Source organism: Sciurus vulgaris (genome assembly GCF_902686455.1).
Source record: "Sciurus vulgaris genome assembly, chromosome: 7".
NCBI lineage: Eukaryota > Metazoa > Chordata > Mammalia > Rodentia > Sciuridae > Sciurus > Sciurus vulgaris.
Genome location: NC_136467.1, coordinates 79,876,721 through 79,904,138, shown reverse-complemented (window position 1 = coordinate 79,904,138; position 27,418 = coordinate 79,876,721). Strand labels below are relative to the sequence as shown.

At 37.0% G+C, this 27,418-nt stretch overlaps 2 protein-coding genes across 7 annotated transcripts; one reads left to right on the top strand and one right to left on the bottom strand.

Moving 5' to 3' along the window:
* Positions 1-154: 154 nt before the first annotated feature.
* On the bottom strand, positions 155-23,139 carry PGM3 (phosphoglucomutase 3). Of its 2 annotated transcripts, XM_079146980.1 has the most exons (14): positions 23,044-23,139; positions 22,077-22,202; positions 21,024-21,229; positions 18,486-18,670; positions 16,417-16,484; positions 12,804-12,937; positions 11,710-11,905; positions 9,561-9,718; positions 8,790-8,873; positions 5,876-5,974; positions 4,065-4,178; positions 3,124-3,246; positions 1,951-2,124; positions 155-663 (listed from the first exon to the last, which is right to left on the bottom strand). In XM_079146980.1, exons 3-14 carry the CDS (start codon positions 21,225-21,227, stop codon positions 574-576), a joined length of 1,629 nt encoding a protein of 542 aa, XP_079003106.1. In that variant the 5' UTR covers positions 21,228-21,229; positions 22,077-22,202; positions 23,044-23,139; the 3' UTR covers positions 155-573. The 2 variants fall into 2 exon arrangements, with proteins under 2 accessions (XP_079003106.1, XP_079003107.1); XM_079146981.1 differs by lacking the exon at positions 22,077-22,202 and having other exon boundaries at positions 23,044-23,138.
* A 20-nt stretch (positions 23,140-23,159) lies between these two features.
* On the top strand, positions 23,160-26,320 carry RWDD2A (RWD domain containing 2A). Of its 5 annotated transcripts, none has more exons than XM_079147008.1 (5): positions 23,160-23,296; positions 24,105-24,226; positions 24,323-24,444; positions 25,015-25,091; positions 25,414-26,320. In XM_079147008.1, exons 4-5 carry the CDS (start codon positions 25,053-25,055, stop codon positions 26,089-26,091), a joined length of 717 nt encoding a protein of 238 aa, XP_079003134.1. In that variant the 5' UTR covers positions 23,160-23,296; positions 24,105-24,226; positions 24,323-24,444; positions 25,015-25,052; the 3' UTR covers positions 26,092-26,320. The 5 variants fall into 5 exon arrangements, with proteins under 5 accessions (XP_079003134.1, XP_079003133.1, XP_079003135.1 ...); XM_079147007.1 differs by having other exon boundaries at positions 25,000-25,091; XM_079147009.1 differs by lacking the exons at positions 24,323-24,444; positions 25,015-25,091.
* The last annotated feature ends 1,098 nt before the right edge of the window (positions 26,321-27,418 follow it).

Genomic DNA, 27,418 nt, shown 5'->3' with positions numbered 1-27,418 from the left:
CAGACAGGTAAGTCATCTCATGTTTATTAAGATCTCCTAAGGGAAATTTGGTTGTATAAAATCTTTACCACCCTCTCCATTTGTACCAAGGATGGTGAATTCTGCAAAACAACATCTTGGTTAGGTAATGGCGATGGCAAAGACATCACAAGAAGATGGTAACAATATTTAATTTTTCAGCAACCTGCATGAATTATTCCTGGCATACACTGCAAAATTAATGATTAAATCATATTTATGCCCTAATATTTCACATTAGTGAAAGTGAAATTAGCGGTAAGCTTCTTTAAAAAGTCACAAAGGGGGGCTGGAGATATAGCTCAGTTGGTAGAGCGCTTGCCTCACATGCCCAAGGCCCTGGGTTCAGTCCCCAGCACACACATACAAAAAGTTATAAAGCTTATGTATTTCTCAAGAATTTCTCTAGTAGTGTTTAAGAAAAAACAAATTTAGAAACAATCTTGTAAGGTATATCATAAACATTATGATTGTAAGTGTCTTGATACTGCCATTATTGACAGTTTTGTTAAAACATTTTTAAAAATCCAGTTTCTCAGAATATAAAAATTATCTTCAGAAACCTGGTTGGGGTCTTTCTCCAATTCCTCCAGCCAGCTGAAACACTGCCAAACTCACTTCATGCGCGAGGCTATCAGCACTTTCCTGCAAATGACGTGAAAAGAGATGAGAAAGACATGGCATCTACCATATGTTAGTTGCAATTTTAGGGAAGGGTGCTTCATGATTTTGTTTCACTAGTATGTTCAAATGAAAACTTCTTTTTTCATCTTTCAGTAACAAATTCCAAGACCCTTAGATAAGTGGAAAGCAAATCAAAGTCTTCTAAATAAGGTAAGTTTTCAGTTAATCAATTCAGGTTATAAAACTAGTTATTCCAAAACTGAAAAAATTCAATAAAACCTAGTCCCTTTAACAAGTAAGAAGGCCACAATTAGCCTCAGAGTAAATAACTCTTGCAACTTGGTTGCCCTCTCCACACACACAAAGGCTATCTATTCTTTCACTATATTCTAAGCCAGCCTATGCTTCTGTTTAAAAAAAAAAAAAAAAAGAAAGAAAAGTAAAGAAAAAAAAACTATAGGTCTTAAATCAATTAACTGGAAATGCCTCCATCTGACTCCCTCTTCGACCTAATGTACTTTGCCTGGCTTTGCAGACACTTTTATCAAGGGCTTAAGGTAACAGACAAGATGGGGGATGTGAAGAAAGCAAATTATGTAATTCCAGACCACAGGACTTCATCCCATCTGGAAAATAGCAGAGGCAAAAAGTAAGGCTGCCATTTAAAGGAAACTTTTAAAAAGCAAGTTAAGAACTCAAATGATGATTAGTACACCAGTTGGTTTGGAAATGAGCTACAAAGCTGGCAGTTTAAAAATCACAGGATTATATTTTTAAGAAAACAAAAGGATGATGTAAGCTGGGCACATGCCTGTTATCCCAGTTACTTGGGAGGATGAGGAAGGAAGACTTGCAAATTTGAGGCCAGCCTCAGTGAGACCCTGTTTCAAAAAAAAAAAAAAAAACACAAGCTAGGGATGTAGTTCAGTGGTAGAAGACACCTGGATTCAATACTCAGTACCAAAAAAAAAAACCAAGTATCATCTACCTCACAGTGCATAACATTCACATGTGTTAAACCAAGGGTTTATTACTTATCCCTGCTCCCATTAGAAATATGAGACTTTCAACAAGTCTACAATAAATTGCAAGGAAAATATTTGGGGAACTAGACCAAGGAGCCCAGATCTGTTCAACTACATTACTACTACTCACAATAATTTTATAAACAAATCTCAAAGACATAACAATTATATAGTGAAATTCCAAATACTATTGGTTTTCTCTCTTCTCATATTGTTTCTACCTTGCCCCTACATTATTAGACTCTCATTCAAATTTTTTCAATAGAACTGTTTCCCAGCTTACTTGTGAATCTGCTTCTGCATACACTCGAATGACATCTTCTGTACCAGAGGGCCGGACAAATGCTCTGGAGAGCCTGTATTTCTTCACCAGGTCATTAATTGCCTCCTGTAGTCCAGGTGGTGTAACTGCTTGTCTTTCAGCATCTGTGGTGCTAATAACTTTTCTGTCAGCAACCTAAGTACAAGCATTTCATACTTGTTATTTTATACTCCCTTTCAGAAGCATAGCCTGTTCAACATAATTCCCACCAGAAGTATAGCTCGTTCATTTTGACAGACATTATTTCAGTTTATTGTACCACAAAGTACAACACTGAAAAAATGAAGTACCAGAGTAAATAGAAGATGAAATTGCATTAAAATTTTATTTCTCCAAGGTCAGTTATTTATTGCGACATTTGTACAACTTCTTTCTTCAAAGAATTATCTTTGTTCTCAGAGCTACCACTAAAATAATGGTCAGTAAATACTGTATGATTTAATTCTGTATCATACCTTGGATCCTGATATAATCACTGATCAAATAACTTTAAGAGGGCTGTGAAAAGAATCTCTTAAATATGCCCAATACTAATTTGAGTAATCAGGAGCCAATTCTGTGAACTCTGGCTTTAGTATCTTTGTCTTTCAATAATTCTAACAGACAATGTATAGACTGGTATAAATCTACATACAAATCTAAAAGCAATTTATCTGAAATGCCTTTTAAAAATTCTAAGCCCATAGATTCTATTTGTCAGAATTTACTCTCAAGAAGTATTCTGTGAACCAAAAACAATGCAAAGGAAATATTTTCACTTGAAATGACAAGCTATCGAAATAATATGGGGGATATGCAGAATATATAGAGCTATAGCAGAATCTGTTGAAGCACGGTACACAGCTCGTAATTTTGTTTTTCCTCCATTTAACTTTTCCATATTAAAAAAAGTGATGCACAGGCACACATAATATTCTTTAAAATAAAGTTGGAAACTAAATACTTCTCAGTGTTATTCTGTAATTTTTAAAGGTGTGAGAAAATAGATATTATAAGGCCTTATTTTCTAAGTAATATGTATAGGTTAGAATATAACACACTGAATACTTTTAGATATATAACACACTGAATACTTTTAGATAGCAATATTTGAAATAACTTAGTTATTATTCAGAAAAGTCAAGCCTCTCAGACCTTAACTTTGAGTTGTCTATTTGGAAGGTCAGTATAAAGAGCATCCCACTGTTGTACAGTCAGGCTCTTCAAAGCCAAGATTGCCTCAATCACCAGCATGTCAGCAATAGCATCACCAGCTGCCTGTAAGATTGGGAAACAAAACAGAAGAAACCACTCTTAACACACAAAAAAAATCTTGTATGTGAATGTTCACCATCTTAGAAAGCCAGGCACAGTGTCTTGAGCTTGTCCTCATGCTGCATTATTATCTAAGGTGTGGATAAAGATACCCATGGAAGATAACCAAAGGTATACAAAGAATATTGAAACTAACTCATAAGAAGAAATTTGCCTTTTGTCTTCTCACCTATAAAATGAGATTAGAAGGGATAACTTAAGGTTTCAGCCTGACTTGGTTTTCTTTATAACTAGATCCCCTTTGAGATATACAATGGAAAGCTTCATGGTGAAATGGAAAAAAGGAGCTCTGGTGTAAGATACAACTGAAACTTTTGAAGAAACAAGCTTTTGTTTCTTCAGTTGTAAAATGGAAATTATAATATCCCCATTTTCCTGAATTACTGCAAGGATTATGAAAGACACTCAAATGTTAGTTCCATCACTAATGAACGTCCCATCCCTGTCTCAATGACTGCTCTTCCATAGCCATGCTCCACTCTAATATCAACTATAGGAGCCACACAGATGTCCTCTGTCGAAAATTATTTTGTTGGTTTAAAAATTAGCTACGTATGTGCATACTGTTGCTGAATTCAACAAAATCAGGGGGAAGCACATTAAAAAAATTCTGTCACTCCATTTCAGTGTAAATCTCAACTGTATATGCCATCACCAGCCCAGATCTTCTTCACTTAAAATTTTTTATATTACACACTGTCCTGTCCATCTTCCAAATAACATTAAGACAACCAAACTCCCACAGTCCCATCAGTTCTGACCTGGTTAAACAAGTCAATGATGTTTCTAAGAATCTTAGCAGCTTTTCCTTTCTTATCTTCTAATTCTCCTGCGAGTTGTTTTACCTTGTCTTCAACAGCTTTACTAAACAGTGCCTGCAGGAAAAGCGTATGATATCAATCACAAAACACCATCTAGGCCCCAGTCAGAAGTACTATCATGCTAGCTAAATGACTTCACTGTAAGTGAATCTAAAGAAACTAAGGGGTGGAAGTAATGCCAGCCTTATAATGTATGAAATTAATATAAGATCAAATCAATACCTAAAGGGTATTAATAGGGGAAAAGGTTATGGATTATAAAACTGGTTATCAGGCTGGGAATGTGGCTCAGTGGTAGAGCCCTTGCCTGACATGTGTGAAGCCCTGGTTCAATCCCCAGCACTGAAAAAAAAAAAAAAAAGAAAGAAAGAAAGAAAAAGGGTGGACTCAGGTACAGGTAGAGGGTATTGTAAAATTTATAGTAAAAAACAGCTGTTTAAGATGATACCACCTTAACAAAAGATGAATACACAAGAGTTCATTCTCTACCAGCTAACGTCATGCAGGTTACTTAAGCCTGCCTTATATCCTTTGAAGGATAGCTGAGCTAAACATTAGAAAAAGTTCATTTATCACAGTATGACAGATTGTATCACAGATATTACAATAAACATATTCCATAAGATTCCTGTTATTTTGAAATGCCTACCCAACCTTTTGTAGCCAAGAAGCCCAGTACTGAGGAAGAGTAACACACTATGCTCAACTAGTTGATGAGATACATATTTGTTAGGAAAATAAGATACAGGCTGATCACCTGTTTTTGTAAATAGTTTTTACAGGAACTCTGCCTTACCCATTCATTTATACTATATAAGCAGATCTGAGCAGTTCCCAGAGACCTTATGGCCTGCAATGCTGAAAATACTTACTACATACCCTTAACCATTTACCAACCTCTGCATCAGATCACTGAAGTTATATCTAAATTGCATTTTGTAGGAACATATTTTTCTCATTCTTTTTCTTATACTTATGGCTTCCAGAAGCCAATTTTGAAATAATGAAGAAAATGACTGACTGCACCCAGATTCAAATTTTCTGTTCAGCATTCAAATCTATTTATGAAATGCGATGAGGTATAAAGGCTTTTTAAAAATCCTGAACCTTAGGAATCTAAAACCCACTTTAAAAGGTGAATTTTATGGTATGTGAATTTTGTCAAAATTTTTCAAAATATTCTTTCTGCTAAGACATAAAAATGGTCAGGCATAATGGCACACACCTGTAATCCCAGCAAATCTGGAGGCTGAATTACAAGTTTGCAGTCATCTGGGCTATTCAGTGAGACCCTATCTCAAAAATTAAAAGTGTTAGGGATATAGCTCAGAGGTAGAGCAGCCTTCGGTTCAAAATCCTCAGTACCTCTCCCCACCCCACTCTCCCAAAAGATTGAAAACTAAACTCATGTCCTCAAATTATAACTTTAATTCACCTCAGATACTGAACTTTTCCCTCCTATGGCCAGTGAAGGGAAAATGTAAAGATAGTCTACTTATAAGAAAATGAAGTACTGCATACTGTTTAAATCACTGAAGAACAAATTAGTTTATCTCTCTACAAAAGATCATTACAGTAAAAGAGAACCAGTTTCACAACACCTGAAAATATATACAAGCCAAATAATCTTATAAACTCCATCTAGTCATTTCAATAAAGTAGAATATTAGCTGTTACTACCCAGATACAATATTCCCGTTATAAAGAAAAGACCCAGCTGAAGGCAGATGTGATCATTTAAGCGAACTTACTGTCCCATGCCCATTTGCTTCAAAATAAACTCCAATGTCAAACTCTTGAGCCTTGTGGTGCAGATGTTTTACACCAGTTTTAGTGCAGTAAACAGGTACCTATAATACACGTAAGGAAACACAATAGCGGAGTCAACAAATGCTTACTACATACCTATTATCCCAGGGTACAACAGGGAACAAAACCTGAACCTTAGTCTAGTGAGGAAGATGATTAAGCACTAAAATATACAAAACAGTGTCACTATAGGGGAGTGAAGGCCCTAAAAACTCATATCCAAGGGAAAATCAAAGTGAGATAGTTGAGGGTCTCCCAATAAGATAACAAAAGATTGTAAGTGGGGGCACTATGTGATCTAATTATTTTAGGAAACTGTTTTGGCTACAGTATGGAGAATGGCTTATAGCAAAGGTTTGCTTCTGCTGTGAAGGGCCAGAAAGTAAATATTTAAGTTTTGTAGAACTTAAGGTCTCTCACGACTGTTCAATTCTGCCACTGTAGTGCAAAAGTAGCCAGAGACCATACATATGTACAAAGTTCTATTCCAATCAAATTTTATTTACCAGCAGTAGCAAACTAGGTTTGGTCCTCAGACCAACTCCTGGCTTATAAGGTTAAGACACAGGATCAGTTAGGAGGTTTCCAGGACCAATCCCAGTAAGAAATCATAGTGGCTAGACTGGCAACAGTAGATAGGGATGTCATGAGTGGAGATTTAAGAATGGTGGAAGAACTGACCAGAGCAAAACTACAAGAGACATCAAGTAAGATCCACATATGATTATCTTAGCAAAGCTCAGGAATGGCAAGGCTAAAAATATTTAATTCAAAAGAGAGTGGGTGAAAAGTAACAGTTTCTGATGTGCATTTTTATCTATAAGAAATCTTATCTATAAGAAAAGTATCTATAAGAAATTTTTAAGACATGAATTAAAAGTATAATTGTGTACCACATGATGAAGTTCTTGTCAACAGACTGCCTATACTACAGTTGTTCCATAAGATTATGCCACCCAGTGACACTGAGCCATCTTAGTTTGCATTCAGTACACTCTACAATGGCAAAACTGCTTAAAGACACACTAACAAATTTCTCAGAACACATCCCCATCCTTAAGCAATTAACCTAAGCATTAAGAATCCCTGGCAGGCAGACAACTAGGCCCCAGATGAAGTTTCCTATAACCATGTATTTAAATCAGGTCATGAACTAGCAGTGTCCACTTTGTTTTGCCCACCCTTATATCTTTTTAAAAAAACAAATTCACATGAAAAGTCATATAAATAATCTGATTAAAGCTGACAACTGCTGGCATGGACACGCTTCAGTCCTTAGCCACCTGCTATGCACATTCACTTCACCTATCCAGATCCTACCAGAATTTGATATGGTTTACACAGAAGTTGGAAAAATATTATTGTAAATAGTGAATAAAAGGGTAATGGCAATAGGCTTCCAATTCTGTCCATGAACCCTCTACCTCTAAGAGTAGGTAGTATGGTACAGAGGGTGCCATGTGATAGACGTTACGGAAGTAATTAGAAACAAGATCAATCAACTCTATCTACTAAAGTGTAAGGAAAGTTTCATTAGGCCTTGTGATGCTCACATTCACAGGCAAGTTGCTAAGCAGACTGCAAAGAAAGGCAAGCTTACCCTTTAATATAGCTCAGAAGATATGTTCCATTTCATGTATGTTCTTGACATAAAAGATAACAAAAAAGGTGACAAAGATTTTCTCCCTAACCAAACTTTGGTCAGGCTTCTTTGAGTACAACTATGCACTGTCCTTGAACATGTTAAGAGCCCAAGTTTAGCAATAATCCCACTTAGTATAGCCAGAATTCCCTCACCTTGATATCTGATCAAAGTCCTCATTGCCCACCATTCCCCAAGAGATGTCTGATCATCTTGGCCTGCCTACATGAAGAATCTAATTTACTCAGACTACTCCCCTTTACCCATGTTTTCTCTCAGTAACTTTCCATCTACTAACCACAACTACCACTCCACACACATACCCTTTTCCTTAGCTATAAAATCTCCACTTTTCCCTGTTGTATCCAGAGTTGACCTCAATCTCTTTTCCATTGCACAACTTCATCACAGCAGTCTCTGGGCAATCCCTCTGCAATCCTGAATAAAATCTGCCTTATCATTTTAAGACGTGTCAATGAATAATTTTTTCATTAATATTAGTCCTCAAGTAATCCCATTTGTAGAAGTAATATCATTTGTCATGCATAGGTTATCATAAATTTACCTAATTAACCATTTGTGTTGGCCAGCTGCCTTTATCCAAAGGCCAAAACTGCTTCTGAGCAGAAGTAGTACTAGGGACTAAATTAGAACAAATTATATTCTATGCTTTTATAGTTAGTCAAAATTAACTCTATTGTCATATATAACTAAAAAGAACCAATTAAAAACAAAACAACAACAAACTATTTCTGTCTTTATGACAGAGAGTTACAAGTTGGAGCCAGAGACCTAAGTTAAACTCTATGAGATTGGGGTCAGAGGTGCAGTCTTCCTTAACGTGTTTTTGTTTTGTTTTGTTTCGTTTTTTGAGGTGTCTCCAAGCCCTTAAGAAAAATATTACTGATTATAAAACTGGTTTGTTTGGCCCTTAAAAATATTTACACTCATTACAAAGAGGCAGAGAAAGAATTTACAAGTTTTCAAAACTAAAGGACATGATCTAAGATGAAGAGTAGAGAAAGTCTCTCCCCTTCCTTTTTGCATGAGGAACAAATAAGATTTTTCTTGTTTTTCATTTCTGTTTACCCTTACATGGACAACAGCACAACTGCATACACTACAATGTGTTCACTTTTATGAGGACATTATTTTCCTCACAGAACTATCTTGCAGCATAATTAAGGTACCAAAAAATGAAAATGGTTCAATACCTTCATAACCTCTTCAAGATACCGTGTTGAATTTCCATTTGCATATGCCGTTTGTACAACCCCAACATTCAGATTTTCTCCAATCTAGATAAAAACAATAATTTGAGATCAAAAGTGCAGTTTACAAAAGAAAACATAGTGAGAGTTCTAAAGGATAACAAAATTATCAGCCATTTCAGCTATTTTAATAAATGACTTATTGGAATTTTATATGTATACCAGGGGAAAAAACCCTCAAATATTTTTTAGCATTACTTAAAGGGAATCATCTTTAAAGAAGCTTGTGATCTCCTGATCTTTACCTCTTTAATTTTTTAATAAAAGTATGTATTAAGTTTAAGTTTTTAAAATATACTTTTCCAGGTTATAATTACATCTTAAACCTGGTCTTAAAAAGATTTCCAAAAGAGGAGGGAAAAAAATCTCACACATTACTAAGTTTATTATAATCATAGTTAAGTAAATCTCAGATGATACTTTGTTAGAATTTAGTAGAATTCTCACTAATGTGCCAGTTATGAAGACACCAAAACTTCATAACCTCATAAAGCTTTAAATCATAAATCCTAGCTTGTATAAGGAAGAAAAGAGTAACTTCATGTTCCAAAACCAATGCCCCAATGTTGAAATGACAACAATTATCATCTCTTTTCTGACCACATATGTAAGGACCTTGCCATAAATTGTGCCTCTGAGAAATCTGAATGACTGATAAATAATTACTTCATTAATAAGTTTGATTTTTATGGAGCAGTACATTTCCTATCATACCTCCACCAGGAGCTCTTTAAGGAAGCTGCTAATTAATGTTGCTATCTTGTCTCCATCTATGAGATGAAAGTGACCATCAGCATCACAGTAGTAATACACAATTCTGTCTGCATCTCCATCAAAGGAACAGCATCTTTCATTGGACTTTATTTCCATTCCTAGCACACAGAATGATTTAATATGCATTTCAGTCTAAGAAATGGGAATGAAACTCAACATACAAAAAAGTTTGGGGTTTTTCTCTTACACTAGTAACTAGGGAAATTCTTTTTTCAATAAATTAAAATTAAATAAAGCATATTATAACATGTCTGCTATAAATTTCCCAAAAGATGTTTAAAATTATCCTTATAAATTAAAAAAACTTACTAATAGCATTCAGTTTACTGGTAGTTTTTACAGGCAAAATTCTTTCAAAGGACATTGAAAAAGGAGCAAATCTATTTATGCTGAACTTGCTATAATACTAAAATTCCACTTTGTAAGACAGTGCGTTTGGCCAGACAGGTTTCTCATTTAACTGTTTTTGAAAGCTACAGGGATATCTGTATGTAATTTATCCAGCACTGTGCTATCCTTTACACATATTAAAAAAAAAAAAAAAATCAGTAATAGATGAATATTATGCTTTGACAGTTCTAATAGATTTTATTTTTTCATACCACCAAAAACAAGCTACACTATTAAAGAATTATGAGAGAAAACTGGCTGGTGAAATTTACATAAAGTTACTGAAAGTTCAGCAACAGTCACATCAAATTTATTAGAAAATCTGGCTGTTCCTTAGCCATGGCAGCAGCAGAGTGACAAAGCCAGCCTGGAGCAGCTCAGAGGTAAAAGGCTTTGTCAGAGTGTGATAAAAGGTTACCTACAGGACACAATGTGGGCTTCAGAAAATCCAGGGCTATGGTTTTGTTCACTGTGGTCCCAGTGCCTAGAGCAGTAGAGCGTGAGGGCTCAGGATTCAGTATATGGATAAATAAGTGATACAGAATTGAAGTGCCAGTAAAGTAAAAGTCAAAATAAGCAATTCAGCAAAAAGGAATCAAATGGGTTGACTAAGTTGAAATTTCTAATGCTTACTACAGAGAGACAATAAATGAAGAAGTGCCACAAATATGTGAAGACAATGGAGTTCAAGAATGAATGTCCTATTTAAAGGGGTGACAATATATTAATGACATGAATAGGCATTTTGTGATTTTGGTAAAAAGAATTTAACATGTGGGCAAACATATAGCAGACCAAGCAAAACACCTGTGCAAGCCATGTTTGGCCTACAATAGGCTATGATTTAGGATCTATAATGAAGATAAATCTAGAACACCTCTGTACTACAACTACAATCTGAAGAACAGTCTTCCTCCTAACGACTATGGAAAACACTGAGTCCGAGGGCAATAACAGGAGTGTTACTGTCCCTTTCCATAGTGTAACTAATACAGACAAGATGAAAGACAATGCTACTTATTATTGCTACCTGTGGAGCAGTGATTCTCAAAGTGTGGTCAACAAACCAGCACTTTCATCAAAGCCCAGGAACATGACAGAAATGCAAATTTCTTTCCTAAGCAAATCCTACCCTAGATCCAGCAAATCAGAAACCCATGGATGGGGCCCAGAAATCTGTGTGCTAACAAGAAGATTCTAATGTGTGCTGATATTTGAGAACCACTGCCCTAGAATGGCACTCTCTGGCTATGTTTTCCCCACCACATTTCCTTTAGACTCTGAGCAGTAGTATGACTTACCACAGGCAAAGAGAGCAGACCATGTTTTGAGTGGCAATGACAAGTAGGACATAAATGTCAAAAGAGCAGCACAGCCCAATCAGTTGCATAATTTTGGGGGGAAGGGATACTGGCAATTGAACCTAGGGACACTTTACCACTGAGCTACATCCCCAGCCCTTCTTATTTTATATTTTGAAAAAGGTTCTAGCTAAGTTGTTTAGAGTCTCACTAACTTGCTGAGGCTGGCCTCAAATTTGTAATCCTCCTGCCTCAGTCTCCTTAGTTGCTGAGATAACAGATGTGTGCCATCAGTGCCCTGCAACTACATGATTCTTAATGCAAGTAGCCACCCTGGTTTGTAAAATGAGACTGGCTCTTGTGCTATAAACAATTATTATAGCACTATTACTACGTACCCTGTGGAGGTTTCTGATGACTTTTCACAAAGTCAGCCCCACATAAATGATTGAGCTTCCCTTTGGTCCCATCATTAAACAGTTGAACTGACAGTCCCTGTGACAGGTAGTGTTCCATTTCTTTCAGTTTCAAAGCCCCTATGCCATTTGCACAGTCAACCTTAAGTGATCTAAATTCATCTCCACTGCGGGAAGCCTGGAAAATAAAAAGACATGTGGAAGAAAATTTTCAAGTTACAAAATGAAAAGTGAAATATAAAGCATACATACATATATGATAAAACATCTTCCATTATTTCCATTATTTCTGTTTACTCATCTATTTTAACCAAAGAAACTGCAGTAGATACATTCAGATGAAAACTGAAAAGCCAAGTAAAATTTAAAAGCATCCTAGACACTGGAATAGGTTCACTGATTGAATAACTTATAGAAATGGAGCTTTATTAGAATTTAGTCTGAGTAAGGGTTCCCTAAAAATATTATAGTCTATATTACACAACAGTCATTCAAGTGTGAGAATGAGTATATAGATGAAAGAACAGTAAAAACACCTATGTCATTCTCTTCACAGCATATATCATTAGTAGGCATATTTTGTTTTGTTGTTTTGAACTGTCAGTATCCTCTGCCACCCATCCTCACCCCAAAATAGTTTTATATTTTGCTTTTGCTTTGGTTAACTATGCCTGGCAATGCCATTCACTCAGTGTTTGTTGATCAAATGAGTCATTCTCCTCAAATCTCTTCAAGTTTAAGAAGCTTATATACTAGAAGAAAATCTTTCCCAACAGTACTACTTCCTTAATTTCTCAAGTACTAAGACAACAGCCACATTAAGACCAGTCATCTCCATAAATACTTATGATAACTGTAAACAAGAATACCACATTTTATCTCACAGTAATCTCAAAATGTGCCTTACCAAGCAAATACCAACATATAGTTAGAAGGACTCACAGACTTGTGGAGCACTAGAGAGATAAGTTACATTTGGGGAAAAGAAAGGAGTGGGGTGTCGGACTATCATTTGTTTCACTGATTGTGTTATTCAGCTGTTTAAATTCTAAGCATGTTCAAGAGATTTGTTTCACCTGTTTGGTAAGTTCCACAAAAGCCTTAGAGAGTTTCTGGTAGTAACCTTCTATGGTTGCCATTCCATACAGACCACTGGTATTTCGACAACACACCATGTAGTGCAGCTGGGGTGTTGTTAACAAGCCATAATCTGAGTACAAAAAAAACAATTCACAGTTCTAAATAAAGAAAAAAAGGTTACATGCATTTACCCTGTAAAAACAAGGTGACAAATCCCTTTTAAAACAATATCTCAAAAAACAGAAAAAAGACTTTCAAGTTAAACAGACACAAAAATATCTGCTGAAATCATTACAACACATCACATACTCAATCCTAAAAGAACTGTGAACTACTGTAGGTAGCAAAAAAGTTATAATTTAGAATAGACAGGAAACAACATAAATATAAAACAATGTAGAAAAGTCATAATTAAACTGTTTGCAATAATAATTCAAAATACATAATTCAGATGAACCATCCTCCTGAAAACCACTAAAACTTCTAGATTAAGGGAGAAATTCTTTTTTAAAAAGAACTGCAACATTGATGAGTTTCAGATTTATCAAGGCACAATCTATATGAATGCAGGCACTCCAAGATCTGAGCCGAGGGAAACTGGTTTGCTTTGAGGGCATTCCACGAAAGTAGAAATGGAATTATGGGGCTACAGTGCAAAAAAGCCTATGCTGCTGTAAGATAAGGAACCCAGCAGAAGACCAGACCCTTATGAGACTGAAAGCCCAATGGGCTATATATTCATTGCAAGGGTCAGAAGTGAATCACTCCAAGTCCCCACTCTCAGGACAAGTGTCTTAATAGTGAGCAGAGGAAACCCATCTCTCAAGAGCTGTCAAAAGCACAGGTCCTTGCAGAGTTCCAGCCCGAATGCACATTGTCACAGGAATCCAAAAGAACCCTGTCATGATAAATTTAAAGCAGACCCAGCGAGGCAGTGCCCCCAGGTACCCCACAAACACTTAACTTTGCCAGAGGACTATACCTTCATCATAAATCTTTAAAATGTCCCATAAATAATTTTCCAAGAAAAACAAACAGCTGCCAAATTCGCTAAACTCAAAAAAAACAAAACAAAAAAAACCAAAAACACCTCGAACAAGAAATAAGAGAAATAAACGGCTGAGATGGCCCACCAGTACCCAACACAAACATTCAATGACTACATTTGTCCCTGAACTTGAAATTCAAAACACAAGAGTTTGGACTGGGCGCAAAAAGGTATCATTTATGTTGTTCAGCCATGCAGTTATACAAGAAAAATGGTATTTCATGAAAGCAACCTTGGCTCTGATATAAGGAGGTAGGAGAGCTTAAAAATAAGGGATAACACACTAATTAAGTATGTAAAGAGAGGAAATCATTATTCCAAAAGACATGCTAAGGGAGGAAACAAGGATTTTATAACCAACATTAAAATTACCAAATAAACATTTACTAAATGACTATTACATATACTCAATAAAAGGATCATCAGCTACTGAATTGATCAAGCTAGAAGTTGTTTTCCACAGCTTTAAACTCACCATACTTCCCCAAATCCTTTGAACTCAATTTGTATTCCAAAATTTTCTATTTCTCATAGTTTTATCATGAAATACTGCATGTCCTCTTTTCCTTTCTTACAACTTTCCTGTACCTTCTTGATACAATAGCCCATGGGCTGGCTTAAAATAAGCAATCACATTGTTTCTCACACAAAATCCTTCAACAGAGTTCTACTGTATATGGAATACAACCCAAATCCTTGCCATGACCTGTAAGGCCTGGAATGTTTTGGTCCCTGCTTACCTCACCAACCTTATCTTCTGCTAGTTTCCCTCATACTCCCTATACTCCAACTGCATTAGCTGTTCCCGAGATACACTAAAGGAAGAAAGGAGAGAGAGAGGTTTAATAAAAACCACTCTTGAATTTTTCTAGACTAAGACACTTGGACAGTGATGAGTCTAGACACTGAATGAGAATGCCAAAAACGTCAATCATTTGGCAGATGGCAGAGAACAGTTTGGGGCAGGGTAAATCCAAGTAAGATGGGGCAGACCACCTAAGTGAAGATATCACTCAAACCTGGGCTTTATATCTTGCAGGCCACAGCCTGAAAGAGAGTCAGGGAATGTCCTTCGTGAACCAATATTTCAGTTAATGAAACAAATGCACATTATGTAGTATAAGTATTTTATACTGAAACTATTGTTTTAGCTATATACACAACCATGCATCCATGTATCATGTGACACAAATTGGGTTCCAGTGAAACAGACTATTGGAGGGTTATTCAGACCAAGTCATCAAAATGTTGGATAAATTAATAAATGAATGAATAAAGATAACTGCAGCTATGGCAAGAGTGATGATCATTCAGAAACCACAAAGAATGAAAGAGAAAACTGACCCCTTATCAAGAATCAGAAGAGGAACCAGCAAAGAAGATCAATAAAGAATGTGGCCAAGTAAGCCAAGCAAGTAGAAATTTTAAAAAAGAGTGAGTTTTAACACTGTGGAAAACAATAAAGACAGCAACTGAAATAAGTACTTTGAAACAAAACTTCTTATTTTTAAGTCACAGGCCCCACTGGGTATATGACAAACAGTGTGTTATCCTCTCCCCAGACAAAACAGGTTAACACTATGTGCCCTGTCAAGAGGGCCACAGGGTCCCTGCAATTTAACAAGACACCCTATGGGGGCCCTAGTTTAAGAATCTCCACTTTATTATCCATCCAATTTGACAATCAATTCAAATGAGTATGGGAGAAGACATTTCCCTGGGGAGATAAGGAAAGGGGTTCACCCACAGCGGGCTAAGGAATAACCAGAAAATGAGCAGAGGTGAGCAAAGTAGCTCATGAAAAAGCCAAATTAACTGAGGGGGGAAAAAAAGGAACCCAGCAGGAGTTTCGGGGTTCCAAAAGTGGGGTGAGGACATTTGTTTTTTAATGAGAAAAATTGATGCTAGGAAAATATTCACCTCAAAGCCCAATGGAATCCTCACTTTCACAACAGGTTCAACTAACATGAGAAGAGCAGCCCTGCCTACATTGTGCTGCATTTAATTCTCTCTCTGAAAAACCTGGAGATATATCATGATTACATGAAGGCCAAAGATAATTTCCATCACTAATTGACAAGTAACAGGGCATACTTAAAATGGACAAAATGAGCTTTTTCAAATAACTTTAAAGGTTTTTACATCAGGAAATTCAGCCTTAGTAAAGAAAGTTGTATTAGATCAATATTTCCTACATATAATATTCTACAATACTCTCCCAGATGACCTGATACAATTAATCCTCAAAAATTTCTATCTAGAGACAGTGACTGGAGGAGCACTTGGGGGAGTTATTGCTCTGCTTGACCCTCTAGGTGCTGTGCCATAAACTAAATGAAAATAATAAATACATGTTCTTAAAGAGCCAAAAAAAAAAAAAAAAAAAAAAAAAAGACTGATGAGAAAAAATCTGTAAGATTATTTAAAAAGTATTTTATATCCAGGAGTTAATTTTTTTAACTTTTATTGTTCATTTGCATTTTCATACTTTTAAATATGTATTACTTTTATAATTTTAAAAATATTTAAAGATTTATTTATAACTTAGAATAGCTACATACCATGGAACTGACCTCCTAGAACAGTCACACCATCTATTACAGATTGTGAAAGTTTCTCACTGCTGGGCCTAGGAAAGAAATCAAAACAATGTAATATCACCCTGAAACCAACAGAGTTATTGGCTGTGAAATTAAATACAGAAATTAGCACTACCAATTTCTAAATAATTAGCTCACTGTATTTGAACTGAAAGCTATCAACTCTGAAGAAGAAATAAGGGTAAATTATAAGCATTTTCCAGTAGCCTTCACAATCAATTTGTTGGAAAAATTTTGGCCTTTAAATGAAGTTAGAAAATAAAGGATGCCCTAACTATATCATATTCAAATACCTTTCCAGTTTCACTACAGCAATATATGTTAACAGCAACAATAAATATTAAAGTACACAGTATTAAGAGATTTTATTTATAACATGTTATCACTGGCTCAGATACAGCATTCTCTCACAAGTTCACTGGGAAACAGCAATTTATGATTTTCTACATGTGTGTCACATTCAGCAACTTTTGTCTTTTTTCACAAAGACATGTTATTTTATTGGGTATTAAACAAGCAAGGATGGAGAACCTCTATTTTTCATTTTATAAAGTCAAAACAAATTATATGAAAATAAGGCATATCATTATATAACTGCCATAGTGAAAAAGATGTAATATTTAAATTAGTATATAGGTATGTGTCAAATATATGTGGGAAGGCTTCACTATGGATATGATTTACTTTAGGATATAAATCACTAAACTATTTCTCTGCTATCTATAAATCTACAACAACGGGCACTGTTTGCAAAATCCTTTGGTAACACAAAGGGTAAAAAGTAAAGTCCAAGCCACTGAGGAGATACTTCCTTTTGAAAGAATCTCTGGATAAAACCAGATCTAAAGTACTGAGGATAAAGCTTGGTACTAGAGCACTTGCCTAGCAAGGAGAAAGAGCCTGGATTCAATCCTTAATACAAAAAAAAAACTCACCACAGCCACCACCAAAAGAAAACAAAACAAACAAACAAAAAAAAAAAAAAAAACACGAAAGTACACTTTTAATCTAATATTTTACAAGTAATTATGTTTTTGTAAAGGAAGAAAAAGCTGAATATCACAAATATACAGAAAATAATATAAATTGCTATTTTCCAATGAACTCCAGGGTGAGAAAATGCTATAAAATATTGGAACCAATGATAACACAGATAAATAAAAACACTAAGTTAAAATCATGTGTTCTGATTCTGTAGGGGGAAAAAACCACAAGGACCCATTTATTACACACTTTTCTCATTCCAGGAAACAGGTATTTGGCACCCATTATTCATCTGATTCTCACAGAAACACTTTAACACAATAGTTAAGTCATGGAACCAGCCTAGGTATCCATCAAAAGATGAATGAATAATGAAAATGTGGTATATTAACATAATGGAGTTTTATTCAGTCACAAATAATAAAATTATGTCATTTGCAGAAAAATGGATGGAACTTGAGAGTATAATGTTAAGCAAAATAAGCCAGACTCAGAAAGTCAACAGTTGTATGTTTTCTCTCACATGTGGAAGCTACAGAAAATAAAGAAAAAAATTGAGGATCTCATGAAAATAGAAGGGAGAACGATAGATAAAGAGGGCCAAGAGGGGGAAGAGGGGAAGAAAAAGGGAGTAACTCAGAGAGGAAACTGACCAAATTATGTTATGTGCATATACAAATCCATAATAACGAATCCCCTATTACATATAATTAAAAAGCACCAATTTAAGAAAATTTTTAAACACTGTGATAGGATTTATCATCAACATTTGACAGATGAGGAAATGGAAGCACTAAAAAATTAAGTAAACTGCTCGAACTGTGTAAGAGTTAGAGTTGGGTTCCAAAGGATAGTTGAAACTCCAAAGCCCAAGCTGCAGTCATGACTTAGCTCCTGTGTCCTACTAAAGAAGCCAGGTAGGGGGAGGTACCTCTCAGGACAGTTCCACTTTACTGAATTCTTTTCCTTTGTCCTAGTATTATAACACATGCAGGCATTAATACTGTATTACCAAAGCTGCTTTGGCAAGGAACCTTTATTGTCACCTGGTATCTCTACCAATAACCACAAAAGCATCTTGTTGCAGATCCACAGCTTCTTTCTCACTGATGTCAATAAGTACTCTCTGCATATCTTCTTCCTCAGCATTTGCCAAACAAGTAGCATATTCCTCCCAGGATGGTGCCAACATTTCACCCAAAGGATCGACCAATTTCACACCATTGTCTTCCTTAAAAGATAAACAAACAATAAGCCACCTGTGCATGAGGGTAAGATGACAAGTCTTGTTATTTATTTATTTATTTTTTTTTTTGCAGAAGACAGTGATGGCTGAGCCACTTCACCCATTATCACCTGATAACTCCAGGCACTGGCAGGTAAGTTATATATGTTATCTCATTAGCTAACCATGACATAGATCAATGTAATTATGAATCCTATTATTATTTCAATCTTTAGACAACTGAGATTCTAAGAGGCTAGGTAATTTGCTTATGATCATACAGCTAATAAGTGTCAGCTGAATCATGCTAAGTGAAATAAGCCAATTCCAAAACACCAAAACCCAAATGTTCTCTCTGATACCTGGATGCTGACTCACAATGATGGGGCGGTGATTGGGACACAGGGAATCTGGGCAGGAAGTGGGGATAGGAATGGGAAAGACAATAGAATGACTTGGACATAACTTTCCTATGTTCACATATGAATACACAACCAGTGTAACTCCACGTCATGTACAACCACAAGAATGGGAAGTTATACTCCATGTATGTATGATATATCAAAATACATTCTACATATACATTAATACATGTACATTAGTATACATGTACATTAATACATATACATTAGTATATGTCTAATATGACATATAGTGTCATATATAACTAAAAAGAATAAAAAAATCTAAACCATAAAAAAGTATACGCTGATATTAAAATATCATGTCTATTTGACTTAAACAACCACACAGCTACAGAAGCTTTTTTAAAAAGCTGTCATCAGTGCATCAATTAACTGACTAGGGCACAGCTGGAGCAAAACTAGAGCATCAGACTCAATTTTCCCTTTGGACTCCAAGAACATAATGGCCAGCATGTTGACCAGTGAGTGGCACAAAATGACTCCCAATACTGTTCTGCTCAAAATCCTGGAAAGAAATATGCTTAGTTCAGAGTAACTGTCAACCCAGACAAACAACTCAAGAGTTCTGAGAAGTGCTTGTACAGTAATACCTGTAAAGTCATCAATCAATTATGACTTCTACATTGATATTTACACATTTATAGTAATTACACATTTAGAGGTTAGATAAGCAATGTTTGAGGGGGAAGAGGTTACCATCCATCACTGAAATACACAGCTTCCATTTGCTGTTGATTTAACTACAAAGACAAAAATAGCCTGTCCTAGCAATGAAATACAAGCATATTATTCAAAATGTATTAGTGGATTACACCGTTAGAAAATAAATATTTAAGTTGTGTCAAAACTAGCCAAGATACAGAAACAACCTAAGTATTCACTGACAGATGAAGAAAATGTGATATATACACATTAATATACACAATATTATTCAGCCTTAAAAAAGAAAGGAAATCCTGTCATTTGTAGCAACATGGACAAACCTGGTGAACATTATGCCAAGTGAAACTAGCCAAGCATAGACAAATACTGCATGATACCACTTATTATAGGGAATCTAAAAATGTTGAACTCATAGAAATAGTAAAATGGTGATTGTGAGAAGCTGAGATGTGGGGTAAACATGGAGATGTAGGTCAAAGGTTATAAACTTGCAGTTATGAATAAGTTCTAGGGATCTAATGTATTGCCTAGTGACTGTAGTTAATAATAATGCATTGTATACTTTAAATTCATTATGAATAGATCTCAAGTATTCTCATTACTAGAAGAAAGTAACTACGTTAAGTGTTGAGTATGTTAATTAGCTTGAATGTGATAGTCATTCCACAACGTAAACATATATCCAAGTATGACACTGCATAACTTATACATATTATTTCCCACTTATGCCTCAATAAAGCTGAAAAATAAAAATAATTGTGTCAGAAAAAACACCTTGATTAAAACCTTAACTGTTCTGAGGACTAGAATCTCATAATATCCTGCCCAAAGCTCACTTTTGAATCCCTGGACCCACCTGTTATGGCTCTTTATTCAAAACAGGAAAGTATTAAAAAAAAAAAAAGCCTTAAAATTTTCAAAACATGTTTTTCAGATCTTTTCAAAATGTTTGCTTTTCCCCATCTAACTGCCTCTATTAAATTACTGCTAAGTTAACAGAGGTAACACTTTGTAATGACATACTATCTCAATTCAAGTAAGCTGGAAGGACATTATGTTATTTCTCTAATACGAACACTTTCCAGAAAATGGTCTAATTTCATTCTCTCCACACCCTCTAATGGCCCTTGAGCTAAACAACCCCTCCTAAGAACAAGTTGCTTCAAATCCAAAGGCACATTCCTAGAATTAGAATTTGTATTTTAGTCCAACAATTCAAACACTAGGTTTAGTCTTGTCTGTTTGCTTTATCAGAGCACTAAACGCATTACCTCAGGATTATGTGATGCTGTGACCATGACTCCTATCGTGGATTTTGTCTGTTTTGACCTCAGGACAGCTAATAATCCCATGCGAAACATGATATGATCAAGATGTTCTGCCTTCATTCGAAATCCAGCAGTCCCATATTGAAAGAGGAGCCCACTGGGCTTGGCATGTAACACTGAGTGCTTTGTAATAGCACCAAAATCCATTTCTACAAAATTAAGAAATAGTTTTCAGACATAATAAGAAACCACTCAAAGACCATTCACTTCTAAAACTATCAACCCTCCACTCTTATGTATGCCTATAATATACCAATTTAAAAAATAAATAAATGGAAGACAGACCAGTAGACTATAGGAAAGGGATCAGGGGGAGAGGAAAGAAGAGAGGGAAAGGGGAAGTAATGGGGATTTAAATGGAGCAAATTATGTTGTATGCCATCTATGAATATTTCAAAATGAACTCCATTCTTATGTATAACTATAATGCACTAATAAAAACACTTTTAAAAAACCTACCCCCCCCAACCTAATAGGTCTGCTTCATTCTGTACCTCCCCAAAAGAACCATGCATGAGAAAGCAAAGAACAGTAGAATAACTCCTCAGCATTAGAATTACCTAGAAGTTCCTGCCCAACTTGTATTGTCTACTTCAGAGAAGAAATCACCTTATCCCTAACTTGTCTCCCATTTTGCCTCCAGGACTATTCCAGGATTAATTTAAAATAAGCTACTCTCAACCCAAGGAGGATTTTTATACCTAGATTCAGAAACTGCTGCAAGATCAAAGATCATCTCATTTTATAAAAGGGGAACCTTAAGCTCAGGACCCTGTTAAATAACCTAAGTTCATGTGTGTAGCTGATCAATTCTTAAGTTAAATACATACCTCAAAATATCTGGAAAATTTATATGGATCTTCTGCAGTTTCTTCTCCAAGACTGCCCAGATCCCCTAATACACCTTGCAGAGGACTGTCCAATTTTCATAAAGAGAATCAGGGCACCCTTCTCAATTAAGCTCTGAAACTAGTCACATCTTCCAAGTAATGTTACCTTTTAATTTTAAAAATCAGTCAGGCACAGTGACCCAGGATCACAAATTTCTGTAATTCCAGCGACTCTGGTGGCTGAGGAAGAAGGATTCCAAGTTTCTGGCCAGCCTCAGCAACTTAGCAAAACCTGTCCCCCCCCCAAAAAAAAAGTAAAAATCAAACGTGAGGTTCCTTTTCTGAGATATTCTAATTCAGAGGAACTTGGGGTTTCCAACTTCAGTCAGCAGTATACCCTGAGGTTCATATACTATGCACTTCCTGGGTGCATACTATGCACCCAATTAGCCAGTGGTTGAACAGTAGAACCCCCACAGCTATCTACCTCACCCTCTTTATTGCCCTCCAGTGTTTCGATGAATAAAAATTAAAAGAAATGGTGAAAAATATTCGATTTTGTCCAGTCGGGAAAAAGCTGGCATTCAGCAAGCTAATTTAGTTCTGGCCAAACTAATAAAATCTCTTTCACAAGACTGAATATATTTTTGTCAAAACTGACCATTCAGGAATGTATCATGATTAATCATATGGGTGTGAATCAGTTCCGTTTAACCAAAAGCAAGACAACTGTCTCCCACCCCTTAACGCGTTTTAGGTACTAAAACTGCATTCAATGGGTATGCGAATGCTTTTACTGAGTATACTTTGCAAGTCCCAACAGTGACCACTCTTAAAAAAGTTGTGCAGCCCCTCTCTTCATCCAATCTTCAAACCTCGTTGGTTCCACTCTCCCAGCTCCCAATTCACCGCGCAACTCCCGGTACTCAGCTGTGAAGACTCTGCCCAGGCCCGTGGACGAGAGCCCCAGCCCCACGCTCCCGCTCCCGCTCCCGCTCCCGCGGCGCCGCGGCGGGTAGGTGTGTCGGGCTCACGGTCTGTGGGATAGCCGGACCGCTGGTGTGGCCGGATTCCACGGGACCCCCATTCCCCAGAACGACTCCTCCTCGCCTTCAAGCCTCCCGGATGCTCACCTCTTGTTTCCCCTCCACTTGGCAGCAAAGCTGCTTCTCCGCAGTAGAGCTTCTGGACTACAGCGCTCTAACCCGCAGACGTGGCCCTGCGTGGCTTCCGGCCCGTTGCCACGCCCCTCAGCCAATCAGGGCGGCGAGTGTCGGTCGGCCCCGCCCTGGCTTCCCTGGAGGTCACGCGCTGCTCGCGCCTGCAGAACTGCGGATGCGGTTACGGGCGGCTCTGGGGCTGTTTGGAGTGAATGGCCAAGGAAGGGTGAGGCCCCGCGATGATCCGGGAGTTGTGGGGATCAGAGCACTAGGATACGCAGTCTCCGTCTCCAAATCTGGGCCTCTGGGGGAGACGCAGACTTTGCGTTCTCGGAAAGCTGGGAATTTTAGTGGTCTTGAATGAGGGCAGGGGAGGGAACCAGCCCCGATAAGGGGCCTCGGCCCCAAAGAGTGCATCCCTCTTTCGATTGCGGAGATAATTTCCCAAACCTGTGCCTCCTGAAAGCCACCTCAGGCCACCGCCCACCCCCGGAGCTTGTTCTAAACGACATTTTATGTATTCACCTCTAAGATATCCCTAGCCTGCGCCCCTCTGGTGGAAGCCGGGTGAATCCAAATCGTCTGGAGTTCCTGGGATGCTTTCCCTGGGTTGTGTGGCTCCCGCGAGAAGCGGAAAGGTTCTCCCTGAGGGACATTGGCGCTGGAACCGAGTGGCTACTGCAGGCGGTGAGGGCTGTGGGGCCCTAGCGACCCGGGGCTGGAAACTCCGGGCCCCGCACCTCTGCACTGCGGGTCTTTAGATTCATCGTCCAGCTCCGCCAAAATATGAGTCAACTCTATTCCGTAGCCAGATCCCTGTCTCTACTAGAACTCAGGCGTGCAGACTGTCTGCAGGTGGTATTTGCAACCACCTGCGACTGAACAGTTAGGAACACCTGTTGCAAGTGCAGATTCCTACATCCAGCTCTTGAATTCGGATTTTAATGGAGTATTTTAGGGGATGTTGTGCCCACTACCTGTGGGGATCAGAAAATAAAGCTCAAGGGTCTGAGTGTCCTGGTTTGTGCTCTTAGCTCTCTGTGCAAAGTGCTCCTGCGGAACTGCTTCCTCCTAGAGGGACTTCTGGAAATTTCGCTGGACACCATCTAATATTGACACATCCAGTGCCCCTGGGCCTTTCCAGATTCCCAGGCAGGTTGATTTAAAGACAACATGTCGGCTACAGTAAAAGAAAGCCTTCAGCTTCAGCTGCTGGAAATGGAAATGCTGTTTTCTATGTTTCCTAACCAAGGAGAAGTAAAACTTGAAGATGTAAATGCCCTAACGAATATAAAGAGATATCTGGAAGGCAGAAGGGAGGCGCTACCACCAAAAATCGAATTCGTGATTACGCTCCAGATAGAGGAGCCCAAGGTGGGTGCCCTCTCTTGTTTTTAGGTTCCCAGTTTGTAACGAAAGACCTGTTGCATGAGCTTCCTGTCCAGGATACAAATAAAGAATATCCCAGATGCATATTCCTTTACTTGTTTGGAAGCAAAATACATAAAATATGAGATGCTTTGTAAATTGTCTTTAGTAAACATTCTGAATTTTAAATAAATATGCACACCTTTTAAATATACCTACTATTTTTATTGAAAATATCTTAGTCATACTTCCCATTATTCTGTTCACTCATCCAGTTTCTTACCAGTTCACCTATTACAGTATGTATTGCCTTTACTTGTACTGTGATTTTCACAAATCTAGATGTTGCCTGTAGCAACACAGGCTTTTAAGTGAATGAACATTTGGGGGTTTTGTTCATTTTGACGGTACCATAACCCAAAAACCAAATACAGATAACAAAATCTAAACCTTAAAAATAAATTTACCTCTATGCTCCACAGCAACATTAGTATAGCATAGGAACGCATAGTCTGGGCATTTGAAAACTATTGTTTTAGCTATTTCCTACTCATCCTTCAGTTGTCATTCCCTCAGAGGAGTCTTCCTGGTTCCCCAGACTGGATTCTGTCCTGATGGTTATACACTTCAATGGAACCCTGAACTTTTCCATGGTAATGCTTCTCACAATTGAAATTAAATATTTGCTATGCATAGTTACTTGTTTAATGTGTGTCTCCTTTACTAGGCTGTGGTTTTCTTGAAGGTAGAAATAGTGTCTGACTTCTTCACTTCACTGTCCCAGCATAGGGTCCTTAGTATGTGTAATATTCTAAATATGAGAAAGAATGAATGTATAAATGGATGGAATTGTGTATATAAAGTACTTGGAAATAGAACAGCAATAATCCATTTATCAAAATTTTGAAACTGTCATTGATAAACTAGCTTGTCTGATTTTTATGGCATTTAAATCTATTTGATTTTCATTTTAAGGTGAAAATTGATTTGCAAGTAACCATGCCTCACAACTACCCCTTCGTAGCATTGCAGCTGTTTGGACGGTCATCTGAGCTTGACAGACAACAGCAGCTACTTCTCAACAAAGGTCTCACTTCTTATATAGGGACTTTTGATCCAGGTGAGCTCTGTGTATGTGCGGCAATCCAGTGGCTACAGGACAACAGTGCATCCTATTTCCTGAACAGAAAACTTGTGTATGAACCATCTACACAAGCAAAGCCTGTCAAGAACACATTCCTCCGAATGTGGATCTACAGTCACCATATATATCACCAGGACTTAAGGAAAAAGATTTTGGAAGTAGGGAAAAGGTTAGATGTCACTGGATTTTGCATGACAGGAAAGCCTGGTATAATATGTGTGGAGGGTTTCAAAGAGCACTGTGAGGAATTCTGGCACACAATTAGATATCCCAATTGGAAGCATATTTCTTGCAAGCATGCTGAAAGCATGGAGACAGAAGGAAATGGCGAGGACCTGCGCCTTTTCCATTCTTTTGAAGAATTACTTCTTGAGGCCCATGGTGACTATGGATTAAGAAATGATTATCATATGAATCTGGGCCAGTTCTTAGAATTTCTCAAAAAGCACAAAAGTGAGCATGTTTTTCAGATATTATTTGGTATTGAAAGCAAAAGTTCAGAGTCCTAACAAGCTATAATTTCATTAAGTCTGTGTTTCTGTTAATAAGACCAGAATAAAAAGGCCAGTGGCTGTATAGTAACCTCAATGAGAACCCCAGCTTCAAAATTTTCAACTGGTAATGATAAAAAAGAAAAGAAGAAAAAAAAACTTTATAACAGTGCAACTGTGATGTTATTTCTAGGTTCCTATGTTTAGTCATTTGAAAACGATTTCAATGTAAATTAATAAAACAGTTCATTTAACCATTGAAGCTGATTTGATTGAGTCTAAAGATCCACAGTTAATGTCAAAAATCAAACTCGTAAATATGAATAACATTTCTCCCTTTCATGATGCTAGCATTTAGGAAAAAGAGCACATTTACTACATTTCTTACTTTTAAGTTAAATCTCTATTTTGAATGTTCTCTTATAGTAAACTAGATTCTAATAGCAATGGCAGAAAAAAATTAGTAATGAAGTCTCAAGAGTAATGAAGATAATACACCATGATACATATTCTTCCTCAGGATGTTTATATTAGTTGATACTAGTAATAACAATATGATGACAATAATGATAACATTCTTTTTTCCCCTTTTTTATTTTTATTTATTTTTTAAAATTTATTTTTATTGTAAACAAAATGGGATACATGTTTCTCTTTTTGTACATGGAGTAAAGGCATACCATTTGTGTAATCATACATTTACATAGGGTAATGGTGTTTGATTCATTCTGTTATTTTTCCTTCCCCCCACCCCTCCCACCCCTCTTTTCTCTGTGTACAGTCCCTCCTTCCTCCATTCTTGCCCCCTCCCACCCCCATTATGTGTCATCATCTACTTATCAGTGTGATCATTCTTCCTTTGGTTTTTTGAGATTGGCTTATCTCACTTTGCATGATATTCTCCAATTTCATCCATTTGCCTGCAAATGCCATAATTTTATCATTCTTTATGGCTGAGTAATATTCCATTATATATATATATATATATATACACACACACACACACACACACACACACACACACACACACACAGTTTCTTTATCCATTCATCAATTGAAGGGCATCTAGGTTGATTCCACAATCTGGCTATTGTGAATTGAGCAGCTATGAACATTGATGTGGCTGCATCTCTATAGTATGCTGATTTTAAGTCCTTTGGGTATAGGCCAAGGAGTGGGATAGCTGGGTCAAATGGTGGTTCCATTCCAAGCTTTCTGAGGAATCTCCATACTGCTTTCCAGAGTGGCTGCACTAATTTGCAACCCCACCAGCAATGTATGAGTGTACCTTTTTCCCCACATCCTCGCCAACACCTATTGTTGCTTGTATTCTTGATAATCGCCA

Excerpts from the sequence above, each read along its gene's own strand:
- PGM3 (XM_079146980.1), bottom strand. The coding sequence starts at position 21,227 with ATGGATTTTGGTGCTATTACAAAGCACTCAGTGTTACATGCCAAGCCC. Across the intron at positions 8,874-9,560 it reads TTAAAGAGCTCCTGGTGGAG|ATTGGAGAAAATCTGAATGT; the intron begins GTATGATAGGAA and ends GTTTTTATCTAG. Across the intron at positions 3,247-4,064 it reads TCATTGACTTGTTTAACCAG|GCAGCTGGTGATGCTATTGC; the intron begins GTCAGAACTGAT and ends CCAATCTTACAG.
- RWDD2A (XM_079147005.1), top strand. The coding sequence starts at position 24,244 with ATGTCGGCTACAGTAAAAGAAAGCCTTCAGCTTCAGCTGCTGGAAATG. Across the intron at positions 24,445-25,413 it reads TCCAGATAGAGGAGCCCAAG|GTGAAAATTGATTTGCAAGT; the intron begins GTGGGTGCCCTC and ends TTTCATTTTAAG.